This window comes from Cottoperca gobio, chromosome 13 (genome assembly GCF_900634415.1).
Source record: "Cottoperca gobio chromosome 13, fCotGob3.1, whole genome shotgun sequence".
Taxonomy (NCBI): Eukaryota; Metazoa; Chordata; class Actinopteri; order Perciformes; family Bovichtidae; genus Cottoperca; species Cottoperca gobio.
The window spans coordinates 14934657-14953669 of record NC_041367.1 but is presented as its reverse complement, the minus strand read 5'-3'; the positions used below and the strand labels follow the sequence as shown (position 1 = coordinate 14953669).

The 19013-nt window shown below is 42.3% G+C and overlaps 1 protein-coding gene across 5 annotated transcripts; it reads right to left on the bottom strand.

Annotated features, from left to right (window-relative positions):
* Positions 1–167: 167 nt before the first annotated feature.
* LOC115017650 (protein KIAA0100-like) lies at positions 168–18662 on the bottom strand. Of its 5 annotated transcripts, none has more exons than XM_029446285.1 (41): positions 18525–18662; positions 17836–17968; positions 17508–17634; positions 17268–17317; positions 17011–17152; positions 16808–16926; positions 16620–16680; positions 16363–16546; positions 14895–15018; positions 14654–14778; positions 14495–14562; positions 14261–14397; positions 13875–13993; positions 13292–13485; positions 12852–13149; positions 12366–12571; positions 11233–12283; positions 10908–11099; positions 10145–10347; positions 9517–9635; positions 9189–9412; positions 8905–9095; positions 8676–8775; positions 7844–8043; positions 7458–7755; positions 7216–7373; positions 6699–6905; positions 6315–6414; positions 6038–6214; positions 5746–5867; positions 5481–5636; positions 5258–5379; positions 4995–5175; positions 4175–4261; positions 3966–3974; positions 3545–3655; positions 3322–3457; positions 2905–3029; positions 2714–2815; positions 1765–1899; positions 168–1496 (listed from the first exon to the last, which is right to left on the bottom strand). In XM_029446285.1, exons 2-41 carry the CDS (start codon positions 17904–17906, stop codon positions 1311–1313), a joined length of 6717 nt encoding a protein of 2238 aa, XP_029302145.1. In that variant the 5' UTR covers positions 17907–17968; positions 18525–18662; the 3' UTR covers positions 168–1310. The 5 variants fall into 5 exon arrangements, with proteins under 5 accessions (XP_029302145.1, XP_029302146.1, XP_029302148.1 ...); XM_029446286.1 differs by having other exon boundaries at positions 17836–17965; positions 18525–18648; XM_029446288.1 differs by having other exon boundaries at positions 17836–18027; positions 18525–18605.
* Positions 18663–19013: the final 351 nt, after the last annotated feature.

Here is a 19013-nt window from a genome sequence, read left to right as displayed (position 1 = left end):
TGATCCACGTGTTGGTGTTTTTGTGTCTGCAGAGTCGTCCTGAGCTAGGAGAGCAGGATTCCGCTCCAGTTAAAGCTGTCAGAGTAATGATCTGTCACCCCTCTGTTCCCAGATTTACTGCGATGCAAAGACCTGCCCCCTATTCTTCTCAAAAAACACAATTTAGAGACTATAACACTTTTTATTGACAGAAAAACAATAAGCCACAGCGCTGATAGAATTGTGAATAAATCTGCTTTTGCGATATGATCCGCGATTATTAAATGAAATGTTCAGGTAATTTTTCTTCTTGTTCTTAACATAAATGGGACAGAAATAACAGGCTTAGCAGCACAGTTATACAAGTAATTCTACAGAAATCAACCGTGGTTACAAAAATATCAAAATACTTTGCATAGAAAAGTGCTTTAGTAATAAAATTACAAAACATAAACTCAGCAATTAGCTGCAACATATTATATATATATATATATTTTCCACAATACCATCAAACCAAGTGCGACATTATACAAACACATTCAAATGTTTTTGCTGCTCCGTTCTTGATATATTGCACTGGGGTGAGGTACAGTAAAACAGCTAGCTGAGGAGTCATTTATCATCAGGTAAAATATAAAATATTTTGTGGTCATTTGTGAGAAAAGGTCTTCCTGTCAGAGACACTCATACAACCTTTTACAATAGATTTCATTGATAAAACATATACCGATATATTTATGTGTGGAATTTCAAAATCAATTAATTTTTTTTACAGCAGACAGCATTGAAGGTGCTTCCAGTTGAGTGAGTTATATTTATTGTTGCTAGACATACAGTGTTCCTGAGCCAGCAGGAAAGAGTGCTTTCAGTCTTGCATTTATAGAAGCAGAGGAAGCAGTAACAGTGAAGTGCTAGCTACACACTGAAAATCTTCCCCGCTACATTCAATGCAACGCAAGTGGTCATCATTTTGTGTATGAAATGCAGAGGGAATTTTTTAATGACACGAAAGTAAAAAAGATAATTATATATATATTTGGTCAAAATGGCACCCTGGTAACTCTGGAGCTGTTTGAGCTCGCTGCAGGGAGACGTCAGGAGTATTTATAAAAAACAGAGAGGAAAAAAAAGAAAAGTTCAGCAGGCTCACGATACAGTAAGGTATCCCCATACACTATTTGATATGCTCGACCATCTCCCTTTTTCCTTGTGACTCACAAAGCCAGGCTGATATTCTGTTTTTCCCTGATCCTCGTACCGAGGGAGTGTGGCAGCCGCTGCGGTGGATCGTCCAGTCGAGCGCCGACTTGAATGTGTGAGTGTCTGTTGCTTCACTTGCGGCGACTGAAGATGCTCTTCTTGCCGGAGTACTTGTCTGCGGTGCTGAGGCCGATGAGGAGCCGAGCCTTCTCATCTTCCTCCTGCTGCTGCATGCTGGTGTCCAACTTCCCTTCAGACGCCTTCCCCCGCAGGTCTGAGCCTGAAGCCGGCTTCAGGCGCAGCTTCTCCTTTATCATCTGAGCAGCGGGGAGCAAAAAGAACAAGTTCATAAATACAGAATTTTTAAATGTCAGGGCAAATGTATGTTGCTCTTACTTCTAGTCATTCTAGGCCCATAGTCATACACATATTGCTTTTTAAACAGTAGAGAAGAGCATATTTTGGCAGTGTAATCTTAATTAACACACTAAATCAAGGTGTGTACGTTAAATCACAACTTATGTGGGTTTTAAGTCGTGAACATTTGTCAAGGAGAGAAGTGAAAGTCATAATGTTGTTGTATACCTGTGCTACAAGAGCTTTCCGGCTGTCCCTTTTCACAGCCATGGCGAAGTCGAGCCACGTCCACGTGTTGTTATGGTACTCCAAACAGGGCAGAACCAGGTTCAGATCCTTCCAGTCCACACTACTCTTCTCTCCCTGAAGAACAGCAGTGTCATAGAGTCAAACATTAGTTTAACCTCTAAAAATATAAATATAAAAAGTGAATCAAGCCTACAACTTGGCCATCAGAAACAAGCTGTAAAAATGTTTGTATGATGAACGTGTTGCTTATTTAAAGCACTTAAAGAGCAACTTTATCATTTGGAGTCAGGTTTCTGTCCTCATGATTTATGTCTCTTTTAGCTTTGTTTTGTTCTCCACTGTGTTCACCAGCTAGTCGCTAACTCCGTCGGACTGCCGTTTGGTGCCGAGCAGGTGGAATACAGAGCTGCCTGATGCTGCTCAGGTTATAATTATCTTAGTAGTCATCGGATCCTTTTGATTATAGTCGCTTGAAGTACATACACATACACACTCTAGTAGTTTAAAACTTATGGTTACACATAGTATACTTAGTTATGATACATTTATTTTCCAATTCTCCGTTTTACTCTCAATGTAATTATTTATTGCACACCAAACTGTTTAGCACATTATGTGACTTGCTCATACAATATATGAACAAGTGACAAATAAAAACTTTAAATCTAGCAACATAATGCCTGTACAGTTTAAATCCTCATGCAATTTCAACCCGGGACAAAATCAAAAATATAAAAGTTTTTCACCATTAGAGATCGTTTTGTATAATTTATCTGAGCTGTTTTAAGAGCAAGATATTGAGATAGAACAGAATAATCCTTCATTATCTTTTTAATTACATTTGTGTCCCATATTTAATGATATATAATTAACAGGGATTGAATAAAAGATATCACTCACTAACAGCTGTTGTGTACAGAAAACCCACCTTATAGCTGACACAGAGGGGCACCTGGGGAATCTTGATGTAGATGAAGGAGTTGTTCATAGCAGCTCGCTCCTTCATCTTATCAATATCATCAACAGGATGCTGGTGGGAGGAAATCATGAAATTAAATTACATTTCCTCATTTTCTTATTCTTGAAATCTTCGCACAATTGATCGGAAAGTGTGAATACCTCTGGAGGTTTCCTGAATGACCTCCTGACCCCCGCAGTGCGGTTCAGTCCCTGTGCGACACCTTTGCTGGGGCCCATGGCACCCATGGTGTCCTCTGACGACTGCCGAGGCTTGACAGGGATACCTGTGACACAGACCGCACCGGCATCAGCACTGTGGCCTCTGAGTGACTCTGCACCCTACACCTTATACTCCCAGAGTCTCTCTCACACATATCTCAAGGTCATATCCAACGTGACAGACTTTAATAGCTCAGAAGGATGACATAACACAGTAATGGGCTATTAGATACCTACCACACACACACACAGACACACACGCACACACACACACACACACACACACACACACACACAGACACACACGCACACACGCACCTTACTGCTGTCATATTGCCACTGTTGACAACAACATACCTGTAGTAACCAATCGGAACTTGTCTTCTTCGTCAGTGACCTCCTCCTCCTCGACATTTCTTCCCGGGAAAAAAAAGCCCATCATCCTTTTGAAGAACTGGTACATCAGCTGGATGGTGAGAGGCACCACGTTCACCTGATGACGGAAACAATCATTCAAATAAGAAACACGATCCAAACCTCATTAGAGAATATGGCTGCGTGTGGGCGTGATGTTCTTCACCTCAAAGTGTTCTTTAACAGAGATTCCTCCCACAGGGGGGCGCACTTTACTGAAGATACGCAACGCAAACTGTCGCCCTGACTGGCATGCGCTCTGAGGACGAAGTACAACCTAGAAAAGAAGAGGGAGTTGATTTCAACGCCAGCGACATCACAAAATAAAACTTTGGTCAGAATTTGTGTGACAAACTTTGATTTAACAGCACATGTTATTGATGATATGAACACAGTATGGACGACAGCACCGGGTTAAGTGAACTTGTAATGAGTCCTCGGTCACACATGCATCAATGAAACCTTGAGTGCGCATGCAACATAATGAATATGAAATTCTGAAGAGCCACTGAGTGATCCCATCTGGACAAACAAGATGGAGTCAACACAGACGTTAAGTCTTGTCACTGTACGAGCACTGTACATACCCTCACACGCTGCACAGAGGAAACCAGGCAGAGAGTCATAAATAAATATTGCATATTGGAGGATGTTTTGGAAATAAATGTTGACAATTTCTCTCACAATAGTCATGGATGTTTGTCATGGATGACATTTCATTTTGTTGTATAATTGAAAAGGGGGAATAAATCAAAGTCAAATGAATTTGCCGGTCTAAATAAGGAGTTAAATGTACCTTGTATGATGCATTGGGCAGCAGGTTGTTCATTGTGAACCACCCTAACTCCAGAAGATGCTCTGCCGTGTCGTCAGACTTGTTCAGCTGCGGGAAGAAAGGATTCAGTCATTTAGCAGCCAGCAGTGGTTCATTAAATCACATGTCAGTAGTAACATCATAGGGTACTGTAGTGCAAATTGTGTTTGCATATATATATATATATATATATATATATATATATATATATATATATATATATATATATATATATATATATATATATATATATATATATATATATATATATATATATATATATATATAATATATATACACACACACACATATATATATATATTATCCTAACAGTGACAGAGGGAGATGTTGACGTGCAAATAGTAAAAGAAGATACGACAGAGGCAATTTACAAGTATTATCATTATCCATTAATCTGCAGATTATTTTTCTAAATTAAAATCGATTGGTCTATAAAATGACAGAAAATTGTGAAAAATGTTCGTCCCAGTTTCTCAAAGTCCAAGGTTATATCTTTAAATGTCTTGTTGTCAGTCCAAAACTGAAAGATATTCAGTTTAATATGATATAACACAAGGAATAGCAGGAATTCTCCATATTTGAGGCTAAAAAATAGCATTTTCCATCGTTTTGCATGAAGAATTACTTTAATTGATTATCAAAATAGTTGACTGATTATTTTTCTGTCGGACTAATTTATTAGCGTCTAGAGAGGACAGATAATATAGTGGTATGTCAGGTGTGTTTTCAGCCCCGGATGGAAGATGAGAAACCACTCAGCAGTACGATCGTCAGCGCTCACCTTACTGTACATGAACCTCTGTAGCTCCAACTCAGCGATGCCGAGCTGGCCGTCTTCTTCGGTCAAACACCAGCGGGCCTGGGCAAAGCAGATCTCCGTCCTCCTCACCACACTCACATCCTCCGGGGGCTTACGCAGCTCCAGCTTGTTTGCCCGTTGCAGCTGGAAGTCCTTAAAACACCTGAAAGAAAGAGAATAGATTCATTTTGATCCGTGTGCCATATGGTCTCAGTATTGGATGTGAATGAGCGCTGATGTGAGACCTGATGAGAATGTTGAGCTCTTCACTCTTCATCTGCATGTCGTTCTTCTCCTGGTTCAGCTGGTTCTGCAGTCTTGTATTGATCTCCATCAGTTCATCGCAGCTCAGTTCCTCGGGTTGTGCCTGCAATTTAAAGAAAGAAAATATATATTTTTCCCCCCAGATGAACTCTCACTGTTAAAGGAACAGTGGCACTTTAAGGAGTAAAGCACTGTGTGACTCACCCTGATGTTGGAGTAAATCTGTTTCTCAAGTCGTCTAATCAGGGCAAGGTGCTGCCTGACTGCCTCCTGGAGGTGCAAGATGCTGCTGCGCTGCTCCTCAGGGTTACTAGATATTTCTAGCTGGAAACGCACACGCTGCTTTTTCTCACTGTGTTCCTACATGTCCGGAAGAATAAAAAACAAAGAATAAGCAAAGATTAAACATCGCTAAGGACACAAATGTTCCATATAATGTGACCCGTGGTCATCTGATGCTCCAGCCTACCTTGCGTCTGGGCTCCACGTGCAACAACAGGTTGTTGACAATGTCCAGGATCATAGCGTACTGAACAGGGTTAGTGGATATCTCAAGATCATGGTGAATGAGGGTGAAGGTGTCCACAGCCCCTGTTGAATCAACATAATAAAACCCTTTAAAGCTCAGATATGGTGACTTAGTGAACAAATCATCCCCCATTGTTAAAGAAAAACACAGGAAGCTGCCTCTTTTAAAAAGAACCCAGATGCATTCTGCCCGGCAGGTGGAAGATGTACAGTGTGTAGGTGGTCAGACATACCAGCCTGCTTTTTCAGCAGGTCCTCTTTCTCGTGGTTATTCCTCAGCTCTGGCGGTTTGATCTGTGTGGCCAGCTCTGGGTTGATGTCGTGACTGTAACTGATGTAGTGCATCCTGCAGCTACAACGTGAGATGATACGCTGGACCTGCTCGTTCACCTGGGCTGGCTGGTTCCAGTCTACAGACACGGAACAAGAACATTTAGACGCCGTGTCTTACAATGCAGGTTTTCTCCACGAGTTAAGGAAGAACAATCCTGCGTTTTAGAAGCCATTTACCTGTCGTGGTGCTAACCATTCCTCCCACAGCCTGGCCACTCTCCATCAGCTCCAGCACAGAGTCTAGGTTACGCTGCCTGTGCTCCTCGATGTTTTTCACCTGAAACACATACGAAGCAAATCAGAGCAGGAGCAGCACTCACTCCACGCAGTTGAGTTACTATAAAGTCTTGGTTGTGATGTTGTAGTTAAATAGTCTTCTTTATTTTTTATTCTTCAGGTTTTAAATAGTACGGTTTTTATTGAAAATGCACGTGTTTGAGAAGAAGTGAGCACACGACTGGATAAATGAGGAGCGAGTGATTGATATACAAATAGTAATTTTGTGAGTGCAGTATTCCTTTAAGATGAATGTTACTAATGTAACTACAGCGCGCTGCTTACCTCCAGCCACAGCTGTCTGTCCTCTTGCTCGGATGGGTTGGGCTCCATGGTGGCAAAGTACTGCATGCCATCCAGCAGACATGTCCAGGTGGTTTTCTGCTTCAGGGTGTCGTTGTACCAGGACGGGTGGTGCTCACACTGAAGCAGCTGAGCCTTCGCTGCCGACACCAACACACAGCCTGCAGTCTCTGTGCCCCGCATCATCATCTGGGGAAAGCAAAGATGATTGAAACATCGGGACAGATCGACCTTGAAATTCTACCAGCTTTCGGAAAGTATCTCATTTAGGAAAACAAGAAAACTTTTAAGATGCAAAGAAAACTTTTTTGAGATTTAAAAACATTATCAGCCCTTATCAAAGGATGTTGAAGATACTATTTTCTCATTCTATTAAGGTATACATGATCTTCTATTAGAGGTTAAAACATGGAAAGCAACAAAACTGCAGTAAACAAGCTTTTTAAAGGGACATCAAGTCAAATTAATTGTGAATTTAGGAAAAGGCTATCAAAGATACCTGACAGTTGACTAACTCGATGAACCAGTTGCGGTTATAGACATCATCGGTCTGACAGGCTGCGATGCCACACAGCTGGTCGCTGACCCCAGAATCCTCCTCTGAAAACACCACAAACTTGTCTGTTTCCTCGATCAGTTTCTGGAGCATCGATGTTCCTAAAACATTAAGTGGAAAAGAAAAGTTAGAGGGTCTTAAAAGACTTGGCTGATGTCTTTGTCGTACTTAAGCTTTTTCCTCACCTTCATTCTGACTTTTTTCTGCTCGACTGACGGTGGGCGTAACTGGTGTGGTCGGGGCTGTGGTGGGAGAGTAGTTGGAAGGAGAGCGTTTGAGCTTCTTGGTGAGCAGCTGAGTGTCGATCCTCAGACCCTTCAGAGCTTCAGTTGAGAGATTTCTCTTCAGCACAGATGCCTTTTTGTAACCGTCGTACAGCCCAAAGGCTATGTTCCTGTTAGTGGTTGTCCAGGAAGCACGGAGGTCCACCAGGCGCAGTTTGTGAGTGTACGACGCATTTGTCTCATCCTTCTGGTTCACCTCCTGTCAGACATATTCCAAAAGAGCTCCATTATGAATTCATCGACATTAAAAGAACAAGCTTGTACTTCAGCCACCTCTGGGCTTTTACCTCCTCCATGCGGTTGCTCTGTCGCTGGTAGCTCAGGGAGGACAGGCTGAGCAGGTGAGTCTTCTTCACCTGAGCGTTGATCTGGCGGTCGGCTGTCTCATCCCAGGTGGAGGCCATCAGGTGAACCGTCACCTGAGACAGCTCACTAACCATCTGAGTCAAATTCCATTCAGAGATCAGCCTCCTCATCACAGTGCCAGCTGAAAGAAAAATATGAACACACACACACAGACACACACAGACACAGACACACACACACGATTCAGTGTGAATTCAGTTCAGTGGAGAGAAAGAAAACATAGGAATATGCTTTTTATTTTTTTATATATTAAATTTTATATTTTTATTTTATTTTATATTTATTTATTATTATTTATTTTATTTATATATATATATATATATATATATTATATTAAATTTAGAACAAACAGTACCGGAAGTGTCCAAGACATGGTGCCAAGTGTAATTTTGTAAAACTATTTTTAATAAAAGAAATAAGGAACATGCCAAACACTTCTGTATTATGATGTCGTTGAATGTGTGTTAGCAGCGTTAGGAAGGGAATTACAATTTACCCTGTTAAAAATGTGAATGAACTCTTTTAATTACTTTATCAAAGTAAAGTAACTTATTACATTTGATTACCTTTCTAACAAATGTTACCGTGTATTCTGCGTACGACTGCCTGACCCCCGTACCGTGACCCCCGTACCGTGACCCCCGTACCGTGACCCCCGTGACACTTTGGTACAAATACATGAGCCGTTACAGCTCTAATCTGTATGTATGAAAAATGTGGTTTTCTTGAATGGTATCATGCAGACGCTTGTACCCTGTGGAATAAGTCTCTGTCCCCCTCGGGTGAAGACGTGGCCTTTATTGCACTCCACTTGAACTCCTCTCTGCTGGGCAAAGGATGCCCAGTAATGCACCTAAAAGGACAAACAATATGTGGAAATGTATACATAAATCAAGGTTCATACTCTACTGCGTGACTGCAAACGGTAAAAACATAGAGCAGAGTGGACTGTTGCTGGAAGGCAGCCTAGAAAAACACTTACTTGTAGTTGTGGGAAGGCAGCTGTGTAGGACATCTGTTTGTAGTGCTGACCCAGCTTCTTGCGGATAGGCCTGAGGCTGTGGAAGAGCTTGCCTCTGCAGATAGGTCGAGATACACCCGTCCATGTGGCCCAAAAGTTCTGCATCCAGCGCAGAGTGCTGCTGTACAGCAGCATTCTTGGCTGGGAGGGTTCTATAAAACGGAAATAATATATAGTTCACAGCTAAATAAAAATATATGATACTAGTTTTAGGAACTAGGAATTTCGAACAGAGTTGCACGTACCTGTGCCACAGAGCTGGTTAAGGTCCATGGTGATGGAGGGGTTGAGGTTCTCTGAGCGAAAGGCTCTGTAGGAGTCATGAGGTTGTCCTGAGGTCACGTCTGCAACGTTCTCCGCACAGCAGAGCATTACAGCATGGTGGTCATAGGGGTTGCCATGGCAAAGCCATTGGAGATCAAAGGTCATACACAGGTTGGGCAGGTGTAGAAAACAGATATCATCATACCTAGTATGAAAGGAAAAAAAAAAGTTGTATTCCTGAACAGTTTCTACAAGAACAGTCAACTGTTGCATTTAACGGATATTTTCACCTTTGCTGCCTCCACTTACTTTGATGCCGTCCTGACATTTACATCCAAATCTCCTTTAAAAACAAACTGGCCAGGGTTCCAGTCAAAGTTCAGTTTATTCCACTCCCAGTGCAGGTTTTCAGTGGTGTTGTAAGGGTCCTGTAAGAATGCCACATTCATCTTAATGGATTGTAATAGCATCACATAGCTTGGTTACCACAATAAACTGAAACAGAACAAATTGAGGGTGCAGTAGGTGCCATGAAACATACACTCAGTCTGAATGCCAACTGATTTTAAGTGCTCGATTTGTCACAAACATAACTTTGTTATCTAACAGAATTAGAATGGGAGGGATGAAACCCTCTTTTTAATGGTCACACATGCAGAGCACACAGCACACACAGTGAAATGTGTTCTCTGCTTTTAACCCATCCTAGTACCAGGAGTCTACTACTAGGAGCAGTGAGCAGCTCATAGGACAGCGCCCGGGGAGCAATGGGAGTGAGGGGGGAAGGGGGATGTCCGGTGCCTTGCTCAAGGGCACCACGGCAGGGCAGGAGGTGAACTGGGACCTCTCCAAGTAGCAGTCACACTCCATTTTTTAGGTCTGGTCGGTGACTACTGACTGAGCCACTGCCGGACAGTTGAGTGACATTCTTTTTTACCTCTGTAGCCAGCTGATGAAGATTGGCCTGTTCAATGTCCATCACCCAGCGCCCATGCAGAAGGAGACGACTTTTGTCCCACCAGGCCAGAGGAGGTGAGGGGTCAACTGTAGGTTTGGTCAGCAGATCAACGGACTGGCCAATCAATGTCCAGGCAGGGTCCCAACATGGCCCCCACACAATCGTGTACAGAGAGAAGTTTGCTGCATGAAGAGGATATTCAGTGAGATATTAACATACTGTGACTGAAAGACTAAACCTCACATTTAACAGGAGCTAAAAGGATGTTCATGGTTGTATGCCTTGATTTCAGGAAACTAAATCATTGTATTTCTCTTTTGCACAAGAACGCAGATTGACAGATGCTAAATAACTTATCACTGCTCTTCTACTTCAGGGAGAAGCTACAACACTAAAGCAAAGTTTATACTTCTTTATATTCCTCTCTAATTTTAGGCCTAGGCGCTCTCTCTCTCTCTCTCTCTCTCTCTCTCTCTCTCTCTCTCTCTCTCTCTCTCTCTCTCTCTCTCTCTCTCTCTCTCTCTCTCTCTCTCTCTCTCTCTCTCTCTCTCTCTCTCTCTCTCTCTCTCTCTCTCTCTCTCTCTCTCTCTCTCTCTCTGCCCCTGCAGATGCTTATTTCTGCTTTTTACATGGTCACATGAATGAGCTGGGTATATCTGAAGGCAACTTATAATAAAAACCACATGGACTGAGGATTGTGCTTGTAGAATAGCATGGTGACAGAAGGATTCCCATAACTCACATTTGAAATCATAGTAGAACTTGAGCGATGGCATATTCCTGTGGACCGTCACATCTCCCCACGGCGGACCGAGAGGGACAATCTCTTTGCGATGAGCCCTGGCCTGTCCATCATGCTCTGTTCCAATGAGACGCCCCGACAGCTCCCAGTCCCGGATCTCAAACAGGTATCGGGGAAAATCCCGGATTCTCACTGGCACAGCGGAAAAAGAGAGAAAATACATCAATTATTTTTGTAAGTAAAGTAAAAACTGTGAGGCCTTTAATTACATTTCCAATTTAGTCTCATATCTGCAAATTAATGTTGTCAAATTTGAGCAACTTACCCAAATATGCAGCCAGTTTAAACTTGACAGCACGGCACCACTGGACCACCAGAGGGAGTCCATCTCTGGGGAAGGGACTGATCCTGTCGATGTCCCTCAGCTGCTCTCTCACCCTCTCCGGCCCATGAAGAGACTGATCAGCTAGCACTACTAGCTCCAAGTCGGACACAGTCCAGGTCAGCAAAGACTTCCTCATTGGTGTGTTGACGTAGAGGCGGCGTGAGCGCTGGATGTAGATCTCAATGTGCTTTTTCTCCAGTGAACTATACAGCTCTTCAATCTTTCTGGCGGGGAGAAGTTCTCCGTGCTGCTTGCGCAGATCTGCCACCTTTTTATCCAGTAGGTGAAGACGCTTTGCACTTTCCTTACTCTCATCCTTCATTAGCTCGTAGTTGTCTCGCAGCTTGATTTCAAAGATATCGTCCAGGAAGACGAACGAGAACTGGCTGATTTTGAAGACGAGGTCGGGAGGCAGACGCTGGACGGTGGTGTCTTGGCTTGGGGAGCGATGCAGAGTCTTCAGCCACTTCTGCACGCAAATGGCCATGTCAAAGGTATTTGAGAAGTCGTACTGGTAGGGGAACTCGACAGCCATAGAGGGGCAAGTGAGGACCCAGACGCAGTTGTAAGGAGTGGTGAGGAAGGGGAAGGTGTCTCTGTGCAGCTGCATCTCAGACAGCTCTGCGTGCGTGTCAACAGCTAGACTTTTAAAGGTGACGATGTTGTTGCCATCGAAGTTGAAGACGACCGACGGAGAACGTATGTGCATGGAAGCAGTGTGCTTGGAGAGCGTGAGGGATTCTGTGTGCAGGAGGATGTAGTTCTGTTCACTAACATGGGCTGTCAGACGAGTGCAGCCCAGTTCAACACGCACACACAGCCCTCCACTCTGGCCGGATATGATTTCACTCTCCGGAGGTGTGACCGCAGTGTCTTCTTCTTTCTCTCCACAAAGCATACACCAACAAGCCTGAGCTTCACTCATGTGCTGATATAAGACCATGTGGTCGGGTGGCGTCCATTCAACAGTGAGCTCCTCTTCACATTGAACCTGATTAAAGACACAAAATGTGAATATTGACACAAGAGATTCATTCAATCGAGAGAAATAAAACTGATGGAGGTCTGATTACCTGCACAGTGTGGGTGGTGACGTAGTAAGAAAAGGCTATCTTGGCGAGTTTGAGCACGGGGCTGGGGGTTTGGGAGGCGGGGCAACATGACTCCATGTTCTCTGTGACCGCTTTGATCGCTGACAAGCTAACACCTTGAAGAGACACCGTGGAGCTCTCAGCAGAGCTCTGAACTCTGACAGTGTCCATCCGCAAAGACACGGCTCCTAAAGAACATACAAGGAAATAAAAGATGATAATTAAACATGATGACCGATATTAATTAACGTATTCTTTTGGCTCCAAATAAATCTATTTGGGTCTTAAAGCCCCTTTAGACTACAAGAACGCTTACTTGTGAAAAATCTCAATTAAAAACGGTAGAACTAGGACATGTCTTTTCAGTGAAACGACAACGAGGCACACTATTAATATGTCCTAAACAGTACGGTTGGTGTCCCATAAATAAAGCCGTGAAATATTCCTGCATATTCTGAAACAACTTACCCGCTAGATTTGACAGTGTGAACACATTAACATCCTCCAGACAACAGTCCAGTTTGAACAGCAGATGTAGTTGTGAGGAGGGGAGGGGTTGGACAGTATTGCCACTAGAGGGAGACACCGAGGCCACATCTGACAGCTGTGACCCCCCATCACTAGGGACACAGATGAGGGACAGCAGGCGAGACAGACACAGTGCACAGGTCTCTGAGAGCTCCACTTGAAGCCCTTTCAGGCTGGACTCCACGCTCAAACTCGGACACTGGCTACTCGACTCCATGTGGGGTCGAATCAAACTCCCCTGGAGGGGTGACAATAAAAGGACACGAATATTAGCAATTTAGCATGTCGTAAATTCTCTGACTAACTTACTAAACAAAACATTTGAAAATTAAATCATTAAACATACAATAAAACAAGTTTCTAATATTTTGTGCTCCTACCTGAAGACTGAGTGAGTCTAAAATTAGCGCTTCTCCCCACACATGTTTACCAGGAGGGTGGGGTGCTTGTTGGATATGAGACCCCTGACCCACCCTCCACCAGAAGTTGTCCAGGGACAGTGAGGCACGCCGGTGCACATTCTGGGACTCTGTGCTCTCGGTGTCAACTTTAATGTCGAGAAGATGCCGCAGTTCTACGGATATAAAAGATACAAGTCATGATAAAACATCTAAAGTTGCAGCAGTATACCGCTTTGTCTTGTTTTCCAAAAACAAAAGCCAACTTGGATACAAAAGGACACAAGTTAATGTGTAACGTTTAAAAGAAAAGACGTTATCTAATCTAGTTTGCCATGTTTGTAAAAAAGATTGACACAAAAGTTGCCCACAGAAATAAAACCGCAGATTTATTGAAGGAAAATGTGTTGTAACAATGATGATGTAAAGTAATAACATTAAGTGCTGTCTGCTTACCACAGGGTGTTGAGGTTAAACATTAACGCAACAATGACCTCATTTTGCTTTGTAGCAATAACATCATATGACAGTCACCTGCCTCTCTCATGTGAAAGACCTACAGTACCTGCACTGGCCGAGAGGAAGCCGAGAGCAAAAGGCGTCGTGTCTCCCAGCTGAACAGACACATTAACGTTGGACACGGAGGAGGTGATCGTCACAGGAGCATCCAGGTGAGGGAGGCGCCTGAGGAAAAGGAGGGTGGGCAAATAATCTAATGGACTACACAACACAATAACGTCATGGAACAATACAATAAAAAAAGAGTGATGCGAAGACACAGACATGGATAAGAAAGAGAAGACAGTAGAAAAGGTATTAGATTATTATTGTCACTGCACCTTTAAGACAGAACACAGATCCAATCATTGCAAAAAATATCTTATAGTCGCTCCCCAAAGTATTAATTACCATTCAGCAATTTAAACCTTCGGTTTTCCTTTCGCAACTTGCCTTTTTCTATGTGCTGCCTTCCTGTGGATGAGCTGTTCCCATGGAAATAGATTCAGCCAATGGGAGAACTCCTGGTGACGGTAGTGGATGATGCAAGTGTTGACAGTGAATGACCCCGAGATGTCAACTGATGTAACCTAAATGTAGAAAAGAAAACACAAAGTCAAAATAATGTCAAATATGAGTCATAGATTAAAGAAGCTTTGAAACGTGACTTTCAAACATCTTCCTCACCTGCAGGGTTGCCTTTAGCGTGTTCACACAAAGGATTCTTTGCCTACTTTGTGAGAGGAGAAGTCCATCTGTCAGTTAAAAAAACCCAAAATGTGTTATTCATAGCTTCCTTCATCCAACTCTCTCTGCATTGCGTCTGGCACCCAACTGTCCACTAACCCTCTAGAAGGAGTTCCAGGCTGCTCTGGGGAAAGCTCAGCTCAGGAGTGAAGCTTGTAAGAGGAAGCTGCTCATCGTCACGTCCATAGCCGACTTTTATAGACTTCAGAGTCCAGTTCAGGTGTCTGTGCAGACAGGAGAAAGAGGCGTACAAGGTTTAAAATCGATAGGTTGTTCAATGGGGAATCAAATCACGCAAATCAACAAATAGATGTAATTGATGGTAAAAATGTTGACTCACCTTTTCTGGCTGTGCATGGACAGGGTTACATTTGTATTATCAAATTCCACATCAACTTGCTGAGGAACCAGCCCATGAAAGCTTTCCACCACGTCAGTCTGGATGAACTCGGTGTTTTCACACTCTGAAAGGAAACGGTATTAATACCATTAACCATCAAAAATGTCGAGACTGCAACAGCTAAATAATCTGTTTTTAAAAACAAGTCTATACTGTTCTCAAGCACGTAATAAGTACAATCACATTTCATTTTTTTTTTTTTACATTTCGCATATGCCACCTGATACTTTCTGCATGGTACATATTGCCAACGCCTACTCTATAAAAAATGTATTCCACCTAATGTTTTTAGCTGTCGGTCTGATGGTCTGAGTGAGCGAATACGTCACACATTCAGGCAAAACTGTCAACCTGAACCATGTCTGTGCTAATTTAGTTTTACCAACCTTTTCTTACTTGAATAACAGCATAACCTATGCTTCATTGATAAAACTTAATCTATTTATCATTAAGCATGTGGACGTTTCTGTTAAGTAATTTTGTGACTAAAGCCTGTAACTATTTTGGGTACTTAAATGAATTTGGTCAAACCTCAGTCTCTGTACACATTTGGAGAGGTAACAGTTCTTCTTATAGCATCATACATACAAATAGTCTATAGGTCAAATGCCAACCTGCAGAATGCCACTCTCAGACTGTTCTGGCAACAATCTATAGCTCACCCTGCTTGACTCCCTGGATAAGATAAGAGTTCAGATTGGCGAGGTCAGGGCGATGTAATGACTGTCTTACATAGCATGTGTTGACTAGGATTCGGAGCCATCGAGGTGATACGTCTTTAGGTAAACTGATGGAACGCCTTGCTTTAGGATAAATGTCCGAGAGAAAGTGACTGTTTGCCAGAATGGATGGTGGCACACAATGTGACTGCACCTCTGTATTTGCTTGTATTGTTCATTATCTGCTCTCCTTGATCTCCAAGATCTACTAAACCTTCAGCTTTTCAAGCACCTACAGAGGTCAATAAAGCTCCATGATATGACCTTGTCCTCATTTTGTTTCTTGCTGGTTAGAAGAACAGCTAAAAATATCACAAACAACAGCAGACATCCAGACATTTTAGAATGAGCAGAATCTCGCTGATATAAAGCCGGTGGAAAATAACTCTTAGTGCCGTCATGTTTATCATTCTAGCTACTTGTTGTGAGTGCACAAGTACAGAGAATTACCTTGGGCAATGAAGGACAAATACAGCTAATAGTTGGACTAGTTTTATATACTGGTTACACAAGTTGACATGCCCCCGACTCATACAATCAACCAGCATCCCAGAAGTGAGATGAACATCCCAAGACTGATTGTCCATTGCCATGGCTAGTTTGTTAAATTATTCTAATAATAATAATAATAATAATAATAATAATAATAATCACTTTGACATTTCAGACTATACTTTGCAATTGCTCACCAGATGCATCCTGAAAGCTGCTTTTGGGAGACGGGGGCAGCAGGAGTTGGCTGAGAAAAAGTCCCTCATGTAGCTCTGCTATAAGTGTCCTCACATTTAGGGACAGACAACCTGGCTTCATATCCGGTAGGCTTACATCTCCAGAGAGCAGCAGGCTCAAGGCCACTTCAGCCAAACATATATCCTACAGTGGAGAGCGTGTTAGTCACACACATTCAATCACAAGTTTCTATTTCAGGGAAAATAGAAGAACTTACCAACTGACTGCTTTTAAGCACTTTACTGCTTAGCTGCGCGACTGAGAAGTCCCATGCCAGTCTGGAAAAAAAGTTAAACAGTTAATAACATTGCAGCATGATCCTTGTTTATTTTCTATTAAATGTAATAGTTAAATAAACTCAATGGCAAACAGAAATAACAGACAGAGTGTGAACTGTGTAGTTACTTTTTACTTTGGTGGTCAAGTAACAAGGTGATGCCTGTAATAGTCATGTGCCATAGAGACTCTGACAGTGCCAGGTTCAGTACCATCACATTGATCGAGCTGACGTGGAACGAGAGCAGCTGAAAACACAAGAGAAAAAGAGGTGAGATATTGTCTGCAAATCCTGTATAGCAAAACAAATTTAGCTACGTGAGGATTCATACTTGCGACAGAAAGCGTAGCGTTGTGGGGCTGACGGAAATCTTCCCAGACTTTTTTCCATGGCTCTTCTTCACCAAAGGTCTGAGTGGTGCTTGCAAGTCAAACCTAACTCTGGTTTCGCCAACACACAATGCCAGGTACCTCCTGAAACACAAACATGCCGTAGCTTTCTCAAATAACGGAATTGGGTATTTCCATATATAAAAAGGGTTTGGATTTCGATTTTATCTCAAACTATCAAAAGAATGTGACAACTTACGGCAAATCCTGGTTGAGAAATTTACTTGAAATCCATATTCTGTCGATTTCCTGTCATAAAGAGAGTCACTGTTATGGTAAAGTAAATCAAAAAGTAGCTGTGATATATTTTTGGACCGTTGATAAATAACATAAAATGTGTTCTGGCCATTACCGAGTCAAACATGTACCCCCCGAAATGGGAGCAGCCGCCTTGAATAAGCTCACTACATAAATGTCATGTAAACACAGTGTGTCTTACCAGAGTATGCTGGGGGTGAAACTGGATACTAACTCCTTGGACAGAGAACAGCCCGACTGATTTGATCTTTAGATCAGCATTCAGTGCAGTCTGGAAGAATCGCACAGCCAGGGTGCATATGAGCCACCTAGGAGCAAAATACAAAAGCAGAAATCTTTGATTTTGTAAACAAGTGTTCTTAAGATAAGGAAAAACCAAGGACAATACACATCTGGGTTAAACTAAATGTTGCCTACAGGGTGTTATTTCCACTCACATACATACATACATACATACATACATACATACATATATATATATATACTGTAGAAACTAACACATTTCTTACCTGAAAATGACACATGACAACACAATCCCAAGCAGAAGAATTAGCAGGAAGGATATCAGCAAGAGAGACATCGTGTCCCAAGTTGTTCACACCCAAATCTCGGACATGAGTCTGGCTGCTCCTCTATCAGCTGCTGTCAAAGAGGAAGAGATGCACTTCAGCTCAACAAACCTCACGTTCAGGTGTGACTGACTGTTTGCAAGAAAACAATAATTAATAACTCGTCCATCACTTTTATAACAGGTTGAGGCAACATTTGCTGTGCAAATTAATGAACCTTAATTGTGTGTTTTTCAGCTAACAGTAACAGCTAGCATCACAGTGCTAACACTGCTAATTAACAAGTGTAGTTAAAAACCGAACATGAAATAGCACGTAGCTAAACTTGATCACTAACAGTGTAAATCCGTAACCTAAACTTAGTCCTGGTCAACTACCCACCAGTGGTACAACAGTGGCTCGTTGTTGAGGGGTAGCAGAGTTAGCCCAAAGTAATCAAACATGAAATAGTTAAAGATGTTTGTCGCCGCGTCATCCACAAATCAGTAGCAAATCTGTGCTAGCAAGCTAACGCTACAGCTAATTTAGCTAGCAGAGCTGCGAGACTGGCACACAACTTAGCATTGTTTTTGGTAACTACTGTAGATGTCTTTAGCTCCAGTTAATTAAGGTTAATCAAGGCTACTTACCCTGACATATTCACAGCGTTGTGTTTTGACTGCACAGAGCAGTTTAATCTGACAGTTAACTCTGTGCTCAGACAGAGTAAACACTGCACTCCGCCCTGCTCAGCTGGCAGCTCATTTGACTTGCAGCCGAGGACTGTGACCAGACTGGCTGGAGCACCGCCAACAAAATACTGTTCAAGCAAATATTAATCTTTAACTATGCATTCAAAAATAAAGGGTTATTCCTCCACCTTTACCAGCTGTAACATTAAAGTAATGCACACATCAATATTTTAAAATAGTAATAAAATATATTATTCTGAAATGGTCCCTTCTGCATAAGTACTTTTACTTTTGGCACTTTAAATATGTTGATGCCAATACTTTTGTACTTTTACTTAAGTAACATTTTGAATGATGACTTTTACTTGTTACAGAGTATTGTTTAAACTGTAGTAATGCTACTCTAACTCAAGTAACATATCTGAATGCTTATTCAACCACTTCACA

Coding starts and splice junctions, on each gene's coding strand:
- LOC115017650 (XM_029446285.1), bottom strand. CDS start 17,906: ATGTCTCTCTTGCTGATATCCTTCCTGCTAATTCTTCTGCTTGGGATT. Junction 15,019..16,362: donor CAGCTTTCAGGATGCATCTG/GTGAGCAATTGC, acceptor GTTTCCTTTCAG/AGTGTGAAAACACCGAGTTC. Junction 1,497..1,764: donor GGAAAGCTCTTGTAGCACAG/GTATACAACAAC, acceptor CCCGCTGCTCAG/ATGATAAAGGAGAAGCTGCG.